Genomic DNA, 18,100 nt, shown 5'->3' with positions numbered 1-18,100 from the left:
GTTCTGCTCAACACCTGCTGGCAGCGGTCAATAAATAACTCAGGTGCATTAAAATCCTAGGAGTTGGAGGGGAACAACCTTTTGCCCTCTCCCCCCCTCCTCAGGGTCCAGTTTCGGATTATCCTATGGCCTACGTTTATCCTATGGCACCATTTTCTGGTGCATCAGACTGGGGCCTCTTCTACTACTCTGGGAGACTGTTCAAGGGCCTCATCCTATCTTGTTAAGATCCTCTTCTGAGATCTGTTCTAAGGTTCCCTTTTCCTAATTTCATCCCACTACTCTCTCCTGTTTCCCCTTTGTTGTCAGCCCAGCTAAACAGACTTTAGTTCTTTCTCTCTCTATCCTTCTAGCTCAGTCCCTCTAATCACCTTGTTGATCTTCTGCGAACTGCATCCACTCTGTCAATGTCTGCTACTACTGAGGTGCCTAGAACTGAGTGTGCGCTCCCAGGTGGGACCAGTGCTGTATGGTGTCTGTAATGTCTCCCAGTGGTGTTCTTCTTGTGGACATCATCAGCATGCTCTTTACCCCCCTGAACCAGATCATTACTAAAGATGTTGCATCTGATTTGCTAGAACCCTGATGCCTGAGGGCCCCCAGCTTGATTAAGTCTGGAGTGGAGTGCCTGGCTGTGGGCAATGAAGGTCCATGTTCCCCTCACCACCTAGCCTTAGCACTATGGAATCTTATCACTGGGGGATACTGGGGGCTGCCCCGTTCTCCAGCCCTCCCTGCCTCCACTGTGTATGTGGCTCACTGGCCTGATCTGATTGAGCACCTGTAGCGGTTCTCCCTCCATCGGTCTGTGCCCATGTGGTGCTAACAATAATGGGAGCTGGGGACCAGTATCTTCACTGCTGTATCATCTAGGCGTGGTGAGAGCAGAGTTGGACAATTTGGTGGCAAAAGCACCTGCACTGGACCTACACTGGCAGCTGCTCTGGGGCTAGCCCCATGCGCTGCTCTGAGGGGGCTAGAGTTGGTAGAAATTCAGCGTGGACACAGCCTGCGTTTGAATACTAAACATTTTATCTTTTTCTGCTTTTTGCCACCTGAGGGTGGTGTAAACTTTGTGAATGAGTGGAAGTAGCTGTTGCAGACCTCAGCCCAGGTGGTTTGGTGTGTAAATGGAGCTCTCTGGTGCAAGGATCTAGGCTCCCAGGGTGCAGTCAGAGTGGTGCTGATCTAAGAGTCAGCAATGACTGCAACTATATCAGCAGCTACTAAAGCTGGGGTGGGAGAGAGCCCCCTTCCAGGCTTGAAATCCAGTCTTAGACCGATAGTTCCAGGGACATGAATTTGATGGGCACAGATTCACCTGGATTAGCTGTGTAAAGTACTTCACGGTTTGGCTTCTCAGGATGTTGAAGGCCTGAGCCAAAGTGACCCACAAGAGACCAGTGATCAGTCCATTTCTGCTCCAGTGTGATAACAGTTATGGAACAGTGGCCAGGCTAAGGCCTGGGCATCTTGGTGGTCAGGGGACAGGTAAACAGGCTAGACGTCACTTCCTCAGCTCGCCACACTGCTTCCCTTTCTGGCTGGAGGAACACTGCAGGGTGTTGTCCATCCATTCCAGAAGGCTCTTTGTTCAGGTGCATGAAATAGCCCCACAGGTGCCCTAGTCCAGTATTGGGCCTTGCTGTCATCACTTGCCTCCTTTTTGCCCTCCATGTCTAATAGAAATACCAAGGTGCTCTGGCAGATTCTTTCTCAGAGCCACCTGCCTCAGCCGAGGAACTCCTCAGAGGCACATTCACCAGGCAGCACCTGGGTATTTAGTGCCTGGCCACCACAATAACATTGCCCAGAAACTGTGGTGATGGGCATGCTCCAGATAGCTACAATAGTCCTGCAATGTTTACAGTGCACCCAGCATGTGGTGGCTTTTGCAGATCCATGGCATGCTACTGTCTTGTTTTGCAGAGCTGGGCAGGTAGAGCACATGAGAACTGACCGCCGGCTGCAGAGCCTCCTGCAGACACAGAGGGAGCTGATGGGTAAAGAGCTGTGGCTCTACAGTAAGTGGAGAATTTCCTTGATTTGCAGGGGCATGTGGCAGCTTCATCAGGGTAATCCTCAGACCTGGGGAGTGCGTCCCCAGAGACGTATAGGAGTGCTGGCTGCTCCTGGCTGCAGGAGGCCATACCTATTGGTGTACTGGCACCTCAGGTGTTTGCTGAGGCGGCATTGCCTTCCTAGAGGAGAGCCCAGGAGAGAATGATGTTGGGTGTCACACTGATGCTGTGGGGGGACACTGGCAAAGCCGGAGGACCAAATCAGGAAATGGGTTCTGCAGGAATCCAGACTCTGAGGGGAACAGGTGGCAGCAGCACTTGGGATTTCAGTCATCCACACTAAGAGCGTCAGGGAAACTGGGCCCTTAGAAGGAAGAAGGGTTGGTGGGGGTGAACGGGAGCTGCTCTGAGACCATGTCCCTCTTGCCCTGATGCTGCCCGGAAATCTTGACTATGATCCTGATTCCAGCCCCACCTGAGCCAGTCCCTTAGTGCTTAGAGTCAAGGGCAAGTGGGTGCCTTGCCTTCAGGGTACAATCTAGAGCTCTGCAAATCGTGGAGTGGCGTATGTGGGAATTCTGAACGCTTGAGCGTTTCTGCCTTTCCTGTGTTCCTTAGGAAGGTCAGTGATGTAGGCTTCCTGCCCCAGCCAGATCCCCGGATATTCCTTCCTGCGTCCTGGCTTGGCTGGCCACTTTGCTTCCCCATGTTTCTAAGAGGCAGCGGGTGCTCTGACATTTGGAAACAAGTAGGCTAGGTGGATTTTGCCCTGTCTAAGGTACTCTAGCTGTGTGGGTGGTGGTATCTGGATGGCTTTTTCTCCACTTTGGTGTCCTGGCTGGGGGAGCTTCATGCCAACAGGTTTCATCTCTGTGATGTGGGTCTTTTGCTGTCTTTTGTCTTGGCCCCTGAGGTGCAGTGTGAGGCGTGTAAATGGGGGGGACTAGTTCTGTGTTTGGCCCCAGAAATTGGGCTTGGGTTTGCCTGGGACAGAGGGTGCTCCCTGCTCATTAACTTCTGCCAATGTGCTTATATCCAGTTGGGATCAACACCTTTGACTATCTGGGCAGCATTCTGAGTTACGTGGTGATTGCCATTCCCATCTTTAGTGGTGTCTATGGCGACCTGGATCCAGCACAGCTGAGCGCTCTGGTCAGCAAGGTGAGTTCAGCACGTGTCCCCTCTACTGTGTTTCTTCCCCTTGCACCCTGCAGGACACTAGGCCAGGGGGTGTGACCTAGCACAGGCTGACCCAATCCTGAGGGTCTGGTGCTAAGTCCGAAGACAGCGATGTGCTGTGCAGGGCTGGGCTCCAGAGGAAGGGGTGGCTGGTATTGAGAGCAGAGCGCCGCAAGAGGCGGTGCTGAAGGTTGAGGGGGTGACTGCCCCTCGCTAGGGATGGCTGACTTCACTGAGTCACGTTCAGGACATTCTTTGCCAACATAGGGCTAGAAACGTAGGCCCTGTGCCTGCAAACTCTTAGGTATGTGATTGATTCGATGCACTCACGTGTGGAAAGCTAATCACACGCACAGGCATTTGCAGGATCAGGCCCTCCTGTTTTAAATGAAAGGTTACATACTGATGAGACCGCACAAGGCATCGGCGCAGGGCTGGGCCCATGCAGCACTGCCAAGCCCACTGCTTCTGCTGACTGAAGAGAGACTGCAGCAGCTGGCTGCTCATGGAACCAGCCTGTCCACAAACCAGATTCTTGGCTCTAAAAGCCCCTGTCTTCATGGAACTGCTCTGTCTAGAAGGCTGATCTCTCTCCTGCTTTTGTTGCCTCACTAGGCCCCTAGGGAGGGGCCTCCAAATCTGACTGGTTCCCAGCTAAACGAAAACAGCCCAAGACTAGTAATGCAGATCTAAAAACAGCCAGCTTAGCATTCCAGGCTGTGTAGCAGAGACATGCATCTGAGAGTAGCAGACCACTTCCAGTGCAGGGGGCGGGGGGAGTGGTCAGCGTGCCACCAGGGAGAGGACATCGACCCCAGTGCTGGCAGGAGTCACAGTGCAGCTTGGCAGGACTTGTGGACGTGCTAACTGAACAGCTGCAGCCTGTTTGTTTAGAATTCCTGGTGGTTCTTCTGGTTGTTCCTCTTTTGCTTAAAGCTGTTAGAGGCTTTAACCCTTGGAGTACTGAGAGGAGCTCCCTACTGGCTGGGATTCCTAAGGCGTTAGTGTGAGGTGCTCGTCCAGGGCTCTAGGGAGTGTTCAGGCCAGTGGGGATTCTTGTGGGGAATGAGTCCTGGTGCCCTCTCCTCCCCAAGTCCTACCACCAGGCCCCCTGGCCAGTTATTGTGTTTGTAGTGGGCTGATCGTGTTCCCTTCAGGGGTGGCCTTATGGGAGGCAGTTCACTCAATGGCTGTGGGGAGTGAGAAAGGGCAGCTCCTAGCAGACACCCAGAGGGGTCTCCCCAGGGTCAGTCTACAGGCTGGTGCAGGTGAGCCCTGTTATGTCTCTTGTCTGATGCCGCTTTTTCTGTGGTTCGTCCCTCTGTTGGGTCACCGCTCTCCTGGAGTCTGAGCAACTGCACATGTCCAACTGTGATGGCTGCCCCTAGCTGAGCATATGGCATCCATTGCTTCTAGCTTACTGGCTGTGAGGGCAGGTACAGCCGCCTGGGCGCTGCTGCTCCATCTCTGTGCTAACTCTTCTCCCGGTGTGTGCTTCTCCGGCAGAATGCCTTTGTCTCCATTTACCTGATCAGCTGCTTCAGCCAGCTCATCGATCTCTCTGCCATCTTGTCTGACGTGGCTGGCTACACACACAGGTGAGAGTAGCCCTCCCTTAAGCCTGTCTCCAGGAGAGGGAACCTTCTTGGTGCCCCAGTGCAAGGCTTCTGGGACTGAGCCCAGTCTGCGGCTCTGGCAGAAGTGGGGAAGCTTGTACCCTAGGCAGGGCTCCTTGGTAAGGGGTGATTGCTAATGTGGGGTCAGCTTGTACAAGGTGTCATTCTTAGTATGAAGATAGCACCCACAGACCCAAACCCAGATGGTGCTAGGCATGGTCCGTCCATACACCTATTGCGAGACTGCCCTTGCCCTAGAGAGCTCGCACTCAAAGGTCACTGCCATGGGCCCATTTGGAACTGAGGTTGGCAGGGAGCGCGTCTCTCCAGAGCCTGGGTGCTGATTGCCTAGGAGTGGAATCCCCTTGCCAGCAGAGGCCACTGAGGAGGCCAGATGCTAAATGGAAGGGTAGCTCTTCCTTTAAAATATGCCTTAGTCGCAGCCCACTAGTGTCCGTGTGCTTTCTAGTCCAGTGAGTAGCTTGCAATGGAAGCTGACTGCATGATGCCTGCTGCTTAGGAACTCTGGGTAATTCAAAAACAAAAGAGAACTCCTTTTAACCTCTCTCCAGTCCCCCAGGATGGACGTCCTGTCAGTGGTTCAGCCTGGCAGCTCTGCAGGGTAGGACTTGCTCTGTGTCCTGTACAGCACCGAGCACATTGCTCAGGCTAAACAAATATTAAATACAATCTGTTTAGAAGCCCAGTTGGGACAGGAGCTGGAATGTGGGGAGAGGGCTGCAAAGTCACGTCTGTCCCTCTTGCTACCCTCCCTGTCTTACAGGATTGGGGAGCTGCAGGAGACACTGCTGTCTCTCTCCAGGAAACACCGTGATTGTGAATCAGAAGCCAAAACCAACTGGGACTTTGACAAGTGAGTATCTGCGGCCAGCCTTAGCTTGGGATGGTAAATTACTGTCTGAAGGTGGGTTTTCAGGCTGTGGGGAAAACTCTCATGTTCATCAGGTATTTTGGATGTGCCTCTGGGATGGTAAAATAGGGTTTCTTCCAAACGCTGCAGCCTAGGGTCCTTCTCCCTTGAATTCCCCCGGGGGTGCTATTACGAGGAGCAGAGGTCTGCATCCTTTGTGTCTGAGGAATAGGCACAGATTAAACAACCACTAGGCATGTCCCCAGATCTCCCTGAGGCAGGGAGGTATGTTCATGTCACTGGAAAATCAAGGAATCTGCAGCCTTGGAAATCAACCAGCTCAATAAGAGGCAGGTGCTGGTAGCCAGGTGTTTGTGAAAAATACTTTTGAGGCCAGCAAGTTGAGCCTCCCTAATGCCAATGTATTCGTAATCATATGATCATACGATCTGTTACTGGCTGCCTCCACTCCCCTCCAACTGTCACATTCACCTGTCATATCTTGTTTCATATTAGTTTTATAAGCTGTTTGGGGCAGGGAGCATGTCTTCATGTGCGTGCACACGCAGCACCCAGTACGGCGGGGTTCTGATCCCAACCAGGATTTCAGGGCACGACCATAGTGAAAATAGTAAATAAGTCGAGAGAGAGAGAAGCTCTATCTAGTCTGCCCCGACCCAAGCAGCTAGTGGGATTGTTCCTGATAATGTGTTCTCCAGGGCTTTGGCCAATTTCAGGCTCCCTCCAGTTCCTCACTGTATCCGTCCACGTGGGGCTCTCTTTCAGCATTTTCCTTCTTGCTATTGTCCCAGATCATCACATCCTGTCAGACATGGACAGCCCCTGCATTTGGGGGTGTTTCTATGCTTTGGAATGTGTTCCTTCCATCTGTGGAATTGGAACCAGTGCTTGGAGGGGTGGGGATCTGACGGTATGTTCGGGGTGTGGGCCAACCTTTCCAAACCTAGAAGTCTAAAAGCAGGCCTGAATAAAAGTGGCCTGCCTTTAACGGATGAGGACTGCAAGCCCCAAAGTCTGAAAATCCTGGCCTTGGCCTCTAACCATCAGATGCCTCTGGCCGGCAAAGTTACTTCTTTCCGTTCCCGCCATTTCTACTGTACCTGTGCTCCCCGATTCCTTCCTGCTGGGTTCCTGGTCCTGAGCAGGTTGTCGAGGAGAGGGATGGGTTCGCCTCATGCATCGGGATTGTTGTAGCTGAGCTCAGAGTGCAGCTCCCATTGTGGGCAGTGAGGCGTGAAGCAGAATGAGTAGTTTGGTTCCTGCAGTCTGACAGTTTCTGACTTGCAGTCTGAGAAGATTGGGTCTGGGAGCCCCACTGAGTATAACTTATGTAATAGCAGCCGTGGCCCCCCACAGGATCTGGGCCCCCTTGTGCTGGGGGCTGGACAAACATCTACAAAAACAGTCTCTACCTCAGAGAGCGTACGCTCTAGATCAGGGGTTCTCAGACTTTTGTATTGGTGACCCCTTTCACACAGCAAGCCTCTGAGTGCGACCCCCTCTTATACATTAAAAACACTTTTTTATATATTTAACACCATTATAAATGCTGGAGGCAAAGCAGGGTTTGGGGTGGAGGCTGACTGCTCGCAACCCCCCATGTAATAACCTCATCGCCCTCTGAGAAGTCCCAACCCACTGTTTGAGAACCCCCTGCTCTAGATAGATGAGTGAGGGGAGAGGAAGACAGTGGGATCTAGGCCTCTTATTCATAGGAGGGTGCGTGTGTTTTAAAAAGTTATGAATGAATCATCCACTCTCTGTCCATCTCTTGACCTGTCTATCAATAAGTAGCTGATTCCTTACAGGTTGTTTTCTAGCTTGAATCACTGTTTAATTCTGGATTGAAGTGTTGCCCCCCCATGAAAGGGCCTCATAAGGTATGTCTACACTGCAATGAAAACCCTGTGGCAGCGAATCCCAGAGCCTGGGTCCTTGGCCTTGTGCTACAGGGCTAACAGTAGCAGCGTAGACTTTCCCACTTGTGCTTGAAAACCCACCCCCCGCGCCAGGTTTCAGAGCCTGAACTCCAGCACAAGCGGTAACGTCTACACTGCTATTGTTAGCCCTGTAGCACGAGCCCTGAATCAGCTGACCCAGGCTCTGAGACCTGCTGGCATGGTCTTTTTGTTTTTTTTTTTCCAGTGTAGACCATCCATGGGGGCTGTCTATTCCCAGTACAGCCTTCCAGAGCTGGCAACTGTTATGGCAACGTTTCCACAAGGGGGAACTGGAGATCACATTTCGGTGTTACCCTTTGCCACAGCTCCTGCTGCAGGCCGGTGGCTTGTGTGGTCTGTGCTGTGCTTTTGTGCTGGGTCACTGATTAGCCCACTATTTCACGGCATAGCTGGTATAAATGACACCTTGGTACCCCAGTAACTGGTGCTTTCTAACTCAGAAGGCTGGAATCTGTTGAGTTTTTGTCTGTTGGCACCAGTCGCCATGATATCTAGGCCCTAAATATGACATTAGGGGAGGCATGTCATTTGAAAGACATCTGCTCCTCACCACCACGAGGCTCAATCACTTACCCTTGGTTCTTTTCTTCTCCTTCTGCTTTGGTGGCTGGGCTCCAGTGGTCTTGGAGAGCAGAGTGTGCTGGGGGAGACAGCCTTCCTTCTGGAGCGAGTGTCTCTCTCGGTTCCATCCTCGGACAAGCTGCTCATCAAGGACCTCGACCTACGGATTTCCCAAGGGAACAATCTGCTGATCGTGGGGAACACTGGCACGGGGAAGACGTCACTCCTGAGGGTCCTTGGTGGCCTCTGGGAGAGCACACGGGGTAAGGACGGTGACTTCTCCAAAACCTCATCCCATGAAATGGGGGGCAGGAGCTGATGCTGCCCCAGAGAGGCTGGTGGGTGGAACTTGAGCCACGAGTGGCAAGTTAGGGCCTTGTGAGTGCTGTCACTGGTGCATTCAAGCTGTCCCCTCTCCCGTGTGCTGTGGTGTGAACTTCTCATCCGTGCACTCTGCTGAGCACCTGACCTCTGATCCATGGAAGCGTGATCATTACCTAGTGCTTGGATCTCACTAATGCAGGCCTGTGCACCGGGAAAGGGCTAGAAGGTAAGCTTGTGAATTGGTGTGACTCTCTCTCTCTCTCTCTCGGATCTATGCAGGGAACATCCACATGCTGAGCTGCTTTGGTCCCCATGGGGTGGTGTTCCTGCCACAGAGACCTTTCTTCACAGATGGAACCCTGCGAGAGCAGGTGAGTCTGTTTGGTGCAGGGGTCCCACAGGCTGGCTGCACAAAGTGACAGTCCCAGTCCCTAGTTGCACTCGGAGCAGATGGGACGGGACAAGCAACCCCAGTGCTATGAAATTGTGGGCTGCATAAAAGCTCATAGGAGAATGGACTGGTGACAGCTCATCTCCTCGCGTCTGAGTTCTGGGCCCAGCGTGTGGCTGTGATGAACTCCATGTCCAGCTTCCTCTGACATGGGTCTGTGTTTGGTTTGTTCAACCAGGTGATTTATCCTCTGAAGAAGATTTATCCAGTTTCAGGTGAGTGGAAATTAATTGAAGCAGCTATTAAGTGATCACTGGCTGCACCTGCCCCCCTACACAGCCCACTGGCACATGGTTTTTTCTAGCTCAGCATCTCCGTGCCTGTCCGTATGTTAGCAGCACTAACTCGTTCTGTTTCTGCTGCCCTTAGCGTTTCCTTGAAAGCCTTATCTGTGTCTGTAGTTCAGCTCCATGCTCTCCATACACTTCCGGGAGGAGGATTCGCTTTTGTGAAGCCACATTGGCTGCTGCTTGTCCCTTGTTCATTGCTACTTATGTACGGAATCTTCTCGGATTCCCTGCTGATTTCCATACGTGTGTGTGGAGAGGAAGTACTCAAATCACCCTTACTACACTTCTGAATTCTCCCAGATTCTGAATTAGTCAAACACTGAGTCTTCACCTTCTGACCAGTAAGAAGTAGGTCCATGAAGGGTATCTTAGGAGTGGAACTGCCCCGTGAGACCAGAATCAGTGGATTCAGGGTGCTGTGGATTTTCTCTCGGTGCTGTACTAGTTGCCCATGACACTCCTTTGTTCTTTGTAATGTTACCCAACATATTTCATCACCAGCCCCCTTCTGAACCAAATTATGTCTTGTTGTCATGGTAAATATATATTGAGTTAAATTTCTGAAAGCACTTTTCCCAGCAGATGTAGGTGTTTGTTTAAAAAACAAAAAAACATTAAATATACAAAACCGAAGCTTAAAAAAACCTGCCCATCCAAAGTTTACCGAGACCACAGGGCTACTTGTCCAGTGTAACCACTCTTTATTGCACAACTCATGACTGGCTGCTCCCACTCCTAGATTTATTGTGTTATCCTCCTGCTGGATGGTGGGTATTTATTGCTGTACCAAGGAGGGCTGGACAGTCATTTCTTGTAACTTTTAGTGTGTTTTATGACTGCTTCACAGAGTGTAGAGCCTGCCTACAGAGCCTATTCTAAATAAACCTACCCCTCACAAAGAACCTGAGAAAATAGCTGGACTTTGCATTATGTCCTGAAGGCAAATGAATCCTGGTTCTGTCAGACCCCTAGGAAGTGTGTTCCATAGTCAGGCCCTGCTGTGGGTGGTATCCTGTGGGAGGGAAAGAGAATCTTTCCCATGCTCCCCCGCCAAAGCACACCCCGTGACCAGTGTAGCCAGGAGTCAAGCCTAGTAGGACTCTATCAGTTATAACCAGACTGGAGTCTGACTGGAAGCCAGTGCAGACTGCAGAGCTCCAGTGTAATGTTGTCTGAGGGAAGTGATGCCCAATAAGCTGGCAACTACATTCTGCTTCCAGATGTAGAGTGCATTGGAGTCGCCTAATGTCAAGGTGGCAAAGGCTAACTTCACTTCAGAGAGGCACTTGGTAGGTACATGGCCCTTCTGTTTAGCTTCCAGATCAGCTCACGTGTCTATTTTAGATTTCAGCTGGCTGGCTTGTTTTAGCTCTGATATTGTCCCTGCATTTGTTGGAACTTCTTGTTCCTCTCCCAGAACTCCCCATTTGTTGGTGCCTGTGTTCTGACTCCTGGGATTCCCCGGTTTGCAATATGAGGGTTTAGAGCTTTTAGGCAGTCTTGCTTAAGGCATGTTTCTGTTGCAGTTGGGCACAGTCAGAACTACTGAACCCTTGGTCCCTGTGTTTCTCCTCCCTTGCTCTCCACTGACCCAGGCGCTAGATATAGCTCTGAAATGTGCTGCCTAGAAGTCTGCTTTGTTCATGGTGCTGCTCCTGGATGTTGGTGTTTAACCTCCCCTGCATGTGGTGGGCCTGTAGGAGCCACTTGAGGATTAGCCTTGGGCCGAACGGTGGAGTGTGAAATCTGCAGCTTTCAGTGGTTCAGACAGTCAAAAGTTAGACTTTAAATGACTTAGTTGAAAAATAAACAAGCAACCAGAAACTCTCATGGGAAGCAGTGGGAGATTTGGGCCCATTGGCCCATCCTTGGTGATCCCACAGAAGTGTTGTCCTGGATGTGATGATGATGCTCTTTGTGTTCTAGGGTCTGCAGATGATGAGAGGATCCTGCATTTCCTGGAGCTGGCTGGGCTGGTGAGTTGCTAAGGGAGCTGACAACAGCATAATGGGCCTGCTCTATCACTGAGGGCACTGCTCTCCTACCTCTCCCGGCAGGGCAGTACAGTGCTGAGTGTCATGTGCAGGGGTTATCTGTTACCTGGACAGGGTGTTATCTGTTACCTACCTCCCACTAGGCTCAGCAGAGGAGGAGTATTGCTGTGGAAGGTGCGACACCGGTGAGGAGGTGGGAACGTATCAAAGGCAGGAGTGACACCGGGGTGGGAGAAGGGATGTCATGGGAAGGTGAAATCAGGAGGCACGTTTGTGGGGGAGCTGACTTTGGGAGAAGGATGGAAAGGGGTTATTGAGGACAGCACTGGGGAGGAAAGGGGTGGTTCTATTCAGGACTGTATCTGCCGTGGGAGGCTGTTGGTCAGAGCCGGGGACGTGCTCAGATTTTCATTAGTCTCTTTTCCTGTGTCGTTTGCAGTCTGATTTGTTGGTGCGCACAGGGGGTCTGGACCAGCAGGTGGATTGGAACTGGTAAGGCTGGTGCAGTGTCTGAGGCTAGGTTTGTGTAGATTTCCTGGTTAGTGGAAGTGAGTGCGGGGCAGTCACACAGAGCTGACCTGAGTTATGAGGGGAATATCCTCTGCATCCAGCCGCACAGGGGTAAGGGAATGGTATTTTGGAGCAAAGATGTCATCTTAGCACTGAGTGTCTGTTCCGGCATCCCTGCCCCCAACATCTGAGTCTGATAGTCCCACATAGGCACATCTGCTCCCAAAGCAATCTGAGATCCCTGGGGCTGCAGAGCCACCCCTAAGCTCTGAATCTGACAGCTCTGGGTGCCAAGCTTGGAAAGGAATTGGCTCCATGTGAGCGGGGTGTGTGTGTGTGTGTGTGGCAGGGGGCGGCTGTGTACCTCTGCAGGAGACTGCTCTGTGAGGCAGACAGTGAAGGTGGATCACATGATTCTCTGGTGTTACCGATTGCCAGAGGGTTGGGTTCATCAGCAAGTTGGTGCTAATTGTGGCTTGTTCTGATTCTTGGCTCTGCTGCAGGTATGACATCCTGTCCCCAGGGGAGATGCAGAGACTCTCATTTGCAAGGCTCTTCTACCTCCAGCCCAGATATGCAGGTGAGTGACTGCAAGCTGGAGAAGAGTAGGTCTCTGTGCAGCTGGAGGGGTAAACCAGCTCTTTTTAGAAAACCTCCTTTCCTTTGCCAGGAACCATCTGGGTCTCTTTGACATCAGTCATGACTTCCTGTGTGTACCCTCCAGCTGCCAGATGACGTGTGCTTCTGTCCCAGTGAACATATTTATACAGTCCCATAGTTCAGGATGCCTGCTGGACAAAAAAGTGGCAAATATCTGCCCTAGGGAGCTTTTGTCTGTTAGACTAAACTGTGCAAAAGAGGCTGAACAAAGGTGAGGGATTCAGCAGGTAATCACTGAAAGTGGAAGGGCAAGGAAGAAGAGAAGAGTGGCTAGCCCTATAGGAAAAGGGGAAGAGTCAATGGAGACTACACCAAATATGAGCCCCAGGAGGATACAGGATGGGTTAAAGAGGATTACAAGGGAGAATAGGAATGGAAAGAACTTGCAGCCAGGGGGAACAGGGGATAGACTGGAGAATAGCACCGTCACTAGGAAAAGGCAGGTCTATGTGACTGGGGACTCTTTACTGAGAAGAATAGATAGGCCTGTAACCACAGCTGATCCAGAGAATAGGAGGGTGTGCTGTCTTCCAGGTGCTAAGATACGGGATGTAGACCTGAGGTTGAAAAGGATTCTAAAGGGAGCAGGAAAGAATCCCCTAATTATTATTCTTGTGGGAACAAATGATACGGCTAGATTCTCGCTGGAAAGTATTAAGGGAGACTATGCTAGGCTGGGGAAGATGCTTAAGGAAATTGAGGCTCAGGTGACCTTTAGTGGGATTCTGCCTGTTCCTAGAGAAGGGCAACAAAGGTGTGACAAGATTATGACTATCAACAGATGGCTCAGGCAGTGGTGCTATAAGGAGGACTTTGGGATGTATGGCCACTGGGAGGCATTCATGGACAGAGGACAGTTCTCTCAGGATGGACTTCATCTGAGTAGGGAAGGAAATAGACTTCTAGGATGGAGGCTGGCACAACTGATTAAGAGAGCTTTAAACTAGGAATTTGGGGGAGATGGTTGGGAGATGTCCAGGTAATCTCCACGCCGGATTTTAGCATTGAGAGGAAAGAAAACGAAGTAAAAAAGGGTACAGCCGTGGGTAGGAGGAAGGGCAGTGTGGATACCAGTCTAATAGGTTATACTGGCTGTAGAATGACTGTGCCTCATAGGGTACAGAATGTGAGCGAGGCCAAACAGCAAAAATGAAGATGTTTGTACACCAATGCGAGGAGCCTCGGTAACAAAATGGAGGAACTAGAGCTACTGGTGCAGGAAGTGAAACCAGATAGTATAGGGATAACAGAGACATGGTGGAATAGTCGTCATGACTGGACTACGGGTATTGAAGGGTCTGTGCTGTTTAGGAGAGACCGAAATAAAGGTAAAGGTGGTGGAGTAGCACTGTATATCAGTGATGAGGTAGAATGTAAAGAAATAAGAAGCAATGAAATGGATATGACTGAGTCCGTCTGGGCAAAAATTACATTGGGGAAGAAAACTACTAGAGCCTCCCCTGGGATAGTGCTTGGGGTGTGCTATAGACCACCGGGATCTAATTTGGATGTGGATAGAGTCCTCTTTTTAATGCTTTTAATGAAGTAAATACTAATAGGAACTGCATGATCATGGGAGACTTTAACTTCCCAGATATAGACTGGAGGATGAGTGCTAGTAATAATAATAGGGCTCAGATTTTCCTAGATGCGATAGCTGATGGATTCCTTCATCAAGTAGTTGCTGAACCGACTAGCGGGGATGCCATTTTAGATTTGGTTTTGGTGAGTAGTGAGGACCTCATAGAAGAAATGGTTGTAGGAGATAGTCTTGGCTCAAGTGATCATGAACTAATTCAGTTCAAACTGAATGGAAGGATTAACAAAAATAAATCTGTGACTAGGGTTTTTGATTTCAGAAGGGCTGACTTTCAAAAATTAAGGAAATTAGTTAGGGAAGTGGATTGGACTGAAGAATTTATAGATCTAAAGGTAGAGAGGCCTGGGATTATTTTAAATCAAAGCTGCAGAAGCTATCGGAAGCCTGCATCCCAAGAAAGGGGAAAAAATTCATAGGCAGGAGTTGTAGACCAAGCTGGATGAGCAAGCATCTCAGAGAGGTGACTAAGAAAAAGCAGAAAGCATACAGGGAGTGGAAGATGGGCGGGATCAGCAAGGAAAGCTACCTTATTGAGGTCAGAACATGTAGGGATAAAGTGAGACAGGCTAAAAGTCAAGTAGAGTTGGACCTTGCAAAGGGAATTAAAACCAATAGTAAAAGGTTCTATAGTCATATAAATAAGAAGAAAACAAAGAAAGAAGAGGTGGGACCGCTAAACACTGAGGATGGAGTGGAGGTCAAGGATAATCTAGGCATGGCCCAATATCTAAACAAATACTTTGCCTCAGTCTTTAATAAGACTAAAGAGGATCTTGGGGATAATGGTAGCATGACAAATGGGAATGAGGATATGGAGGTAGACATTACCATATTTGAGGTAGAAGCGAAACTCAAACAGCTTAATGGGACTAAATCGGGGGGCCCAGATAATCTTCATCCAAGAATATTAAAGGAATTGGCATATGAAATTGCAAGCCCATTAGCGAGAATTTTTAATGAATCTGTAAACTCAGGGGTTGTACCGTATGATTGGAGAATTGCTAACATAGTTCCTGTTTTTAAGAAAGGGAAAAAAAGTGATCTGGGTAATTATAGGCCTGTTAGTTTAACATCTGTAGTACACAAGGTCTTGGAAAAAATTTTGAAGGAGAAGGTAGTTAAGGACATTGAAGTCAATGGTAAATGGGACAAAATACAACATGGTTTTACAAAAGTAGATCGTGCCAAACCAACCTGATCTCCTTCTTTGAGAAAGTAACAGATTTTTTAGACAAAGGAAACGCAGTGGATCTAATTTACCTAGATTTTAGTAAGGCATTTGATACTGTGCCACATGCGGAATTATTAGTTAAATTAGATAAGATGGGGATCAATAGGAAAATTGAAAGGTGGATAAGGAATTGGTTAAAGGGGAGACTACAACGGGTCCTACTGAAAGGTGAACTGTCAGGCTGGAGGGAGGTTACCAGTGGAGTTCCTCAAGGATCGGTTTTGGGACCAATCTTATTTAATCTTTTTATTACTGACCTTGGCACGAAATGTGGGAGCGTGCTAATAAAGTCTGTGGATGATACAAAGCTGGGAGGTATTGCCAATTTAAAGGAGGACAGGGATATCCTACAGGAGGATCTGGATGACCTTGTAAACTGGAGTAATAGTAATAGGATGGGTTTCAGAGTAACAGCCGTGTTAGTCTGTATTTGCAAAAAGAAAAGGAGTACTTGTGGCACCTTAGAGACTAACCAATTTATTTGAGCATAAGCTTTCGTGAGCTAATAGGATGAAATTTAATAGTGAGAAGTGTAAGGTCATGCATTTAGGGATTAATAACAAGAATTTTAGTTATAAGATAGGGACGCATCAATTAGAAGTAACGGAGGAGGAAAAGGACCTTGGAGTATTGGTTGATCATAGGATGACTATGAGCTGCCAATGTGATATGGCCGTGAAAAAAGCCAATGCGGTCTTGGGATGCATCAGGAGAGGTATTTCCAGTAGGGATAAGGAGGTTTTAGTACCGTTATACAAGGCACTGGTGAGACCTCACCTGGAATACTGTGTGCAGTTCTGGTTTCCCATGTTTAAGAAGGATGAATTCAAACTGGAACAGGTACAGAGAAGGGCTACTAGGATGATCCGAAGAATGGAAAACTTGTCTTATGAAAGGAGACTCAAGGAGCTTGGCTTGTTTAGCCTAACCAAAAGAAGCTTGAGGGGAGATATGATTGCTCTCTGTAAATATATCAGAGGGATAAATACCGGAGAGGGAGAGGAATTATTTAAGCTCAGTACCAATGTGGACACAAGAACAAATGGATATAAACTGGCCACCAGGAAATTTAGACTAGAAATTAGATGAAGGTTTCTAACCATCAGAGGAGTGAAGTTTTGGAATAGCCTTCCAAGGGAAGCAGTGGGGGCAAAAGATCTATCTGGCTTTAAGATTAAACTCAATAAGTTTATGGAGGAGATGGTATGATGGGATAACATGCTTTTGGTAATTAAATATTCATGGTAAATAGGCCTAATGGCCTGTGATGGGATGTTAGATGGGGTGGGATCTGAGTTACCCAGGAAAGAATTTTCTGTAGTATCTGGCTGGTGAATCTTGCCCATATGCTCAGGGTTTAGCTGATCGCCATATTTGGGGTCGGGAACTAATTTTCCTCCAGGGCAGATTGGAAGAGGCCCTGGAGGTTTTTCGCCTTCCTCTGTAGTGTGGGGCACGGGTCACTTGCTGGAGGATTCTCTGCTCCTTGAAGTCTTTAAACTACAATTTGAGGACTTCAGTAGCACAGATATAGGTGAGAGGTTTTTTGCAGGAGTGGGTGGGTGAAATTCTGTGGCCTGTGTTGTGCAGGAGGTCAGACTAGATGATCATAATGGTCCCTTCTGACCTAAATATCTATGAATCTAAGGCCTTGAAGTTTGGCAGGGAGATGGCCTTAGTGTCAGGGATGTGCCTTTTGCCATCCTCCAGGAAAATCTGCCCAAATTTAGTCAAGTTATAAGCCTTTCAAAAAATTGCAACTTGCACCTGCTCATTAAAGACTTGCTAGAGCTTCAGAGCTAGCTTTGCAGAAGAGTCGATTTGCACTGGATATGCTGTAGCCCAGGGCTGAGTCGGACTTTCCCTGCAATTGCTGCTGTAGGCTGTGTGAGACCTGGGCACTAGAACTGAGAGCAGGGAGCCTGTCTCTCCTGTGCTCTGTGGGATGAGGAGCCCAGCGTGGGTAAGAGACAAGAATGGGACAGGTTGGAGGGGACAGGGCAGAAGGGGTCAAGTCTTAGTGGGGGAGTGGCAGTACCCTCTAGAGCGTGTTCCTTCCAGAACCTGCAGTAGAACCCAAGACTCCTGAGTCTCACCATTGCTCTGGTGTCAGCAAAGATCTGTGAAATCCACTGGTAAAGCATTTCCCATCCCCCTCTAGTGCTGGTTAAATGGGTAACCTTAATCCTGGCATTTCCTGACTTTTGAGTGCTTGACTTTGCAACTTTAATAATGTACTTTCAGTGCAGATTTGTATGTGTCTGTGTGTAGTATAGGAGGTAACTTGTGAGTGAATTTTGGGTTCATTGTTATATCGTGGACAAAGTACAGGTAGATCGAGTTACAGTATTGAGCTTTTTTGCCTCTCATCAGGTTCTCTGGCCCACAGTGAGATAGTTGTTGGGGAGAAGGTTGTGACTGGCCTCACCACTAGATCACTTTCCCCTCCAGGGGGAGGCTTGTGCATTAATTATTTACAGTAAGTGTTGGTAACGAGCGAGCCTAGCATTTTGGCAGGGAGAGTGTATCTGTGATCTATATTGCAACGGGAGGTCGGGTGTAGGGATTGAGTGGAATTAAGTGGGGGAGGGGGAAGAGCTTCCAAGTGCGAAAAGTGATCTTAGCTCATCCTTAGCTCAGTTTTTTTTATCCAACTTGTTTACCAGGGAATTTCTTACATGGGGGTGCGTATTCAGCAAGGTTCCCTGAAAGCTCCGTCAGGGACACTTGTAACCCCACTTAGTGCAACATTTCATAGAAAAACATCAGAAGTTACTTTTCAAAGGTTGAGCTTATGGAGGCTCCTCTTC

General features: G+C 49.2%; 1 protein-coding gene across 10 annotated transcripts in view; it reads left to right on the top strand.

Annotated features, from left to right (window-relative positions):
- The window catches only part of ABCD4 (ATP binding cassette subfamily D member 4), a 34,551-nt gene that overhangs the window by 12,642 nt on the left and 3,809 nt on the right, over positions 1–18,100 (top strand). For 9 of the 10 annotated variants that reach the window (XM_073349158.1, XM_073349151.1, XM_073349150.1 and 6 more), the window contains 10 exons: positions 1,930–2,024; positions 3,061–3,182; positions 4,707–4,798; positions 5,601–5,693; positions 8,276–8,493; positions 8,834–8,925; positions 9,184–9,220; positions 11,222–11,271; positions 11,729–11,781; positions 12,303–12,379. In XM_073349158.1, coding sequence (XP_073205259.1) covers positions 1,930–2,024; positions 3,061–3,182; positions 4,707–4,798; positions 5,601–5,693; positions 8,276–8,493; positions 8,834–8,925; positions 9,184–9,220; positions 11,222–11,271; positions 11,729–11,781; positions 12,303–12,379 — 929 coding nt within the window. The remainder of the gene's footprint in view (positions 1–1,929; positions 2,025–3,060; positions 3,183–4,706; positions 4,799–5,600; positions 5,694–8,275; positions 8,494–8,833; positions 8,926–9,183; positions 9,221–11,221; positions 11,272–11,728; positions 11,782–12,302; positions 12,380–18,100) is intronic. The other variant, XM_073349149.1, reaches the window with a different exon arrangement.

Source organism: Lepidochelys kempii, chromosome 6 (genome assembly GCF_965140265.1).
Source record: "Lepidochelys kempii isolate rLepKem1 chromosome 6, rLepKem1.hap2, whole genome shotgun sequence".
Classification (NCBI taxonomy): Eukaryota; Metazoa; Chordata; order Testudines; family Cheloniidae; genus Lepidochelys; species Lepidochelys kempii.
Note: the sequence above shows the minus strand (reverse complement) of the source record. Positions and strands in the feature narration are given on the sequence as shown.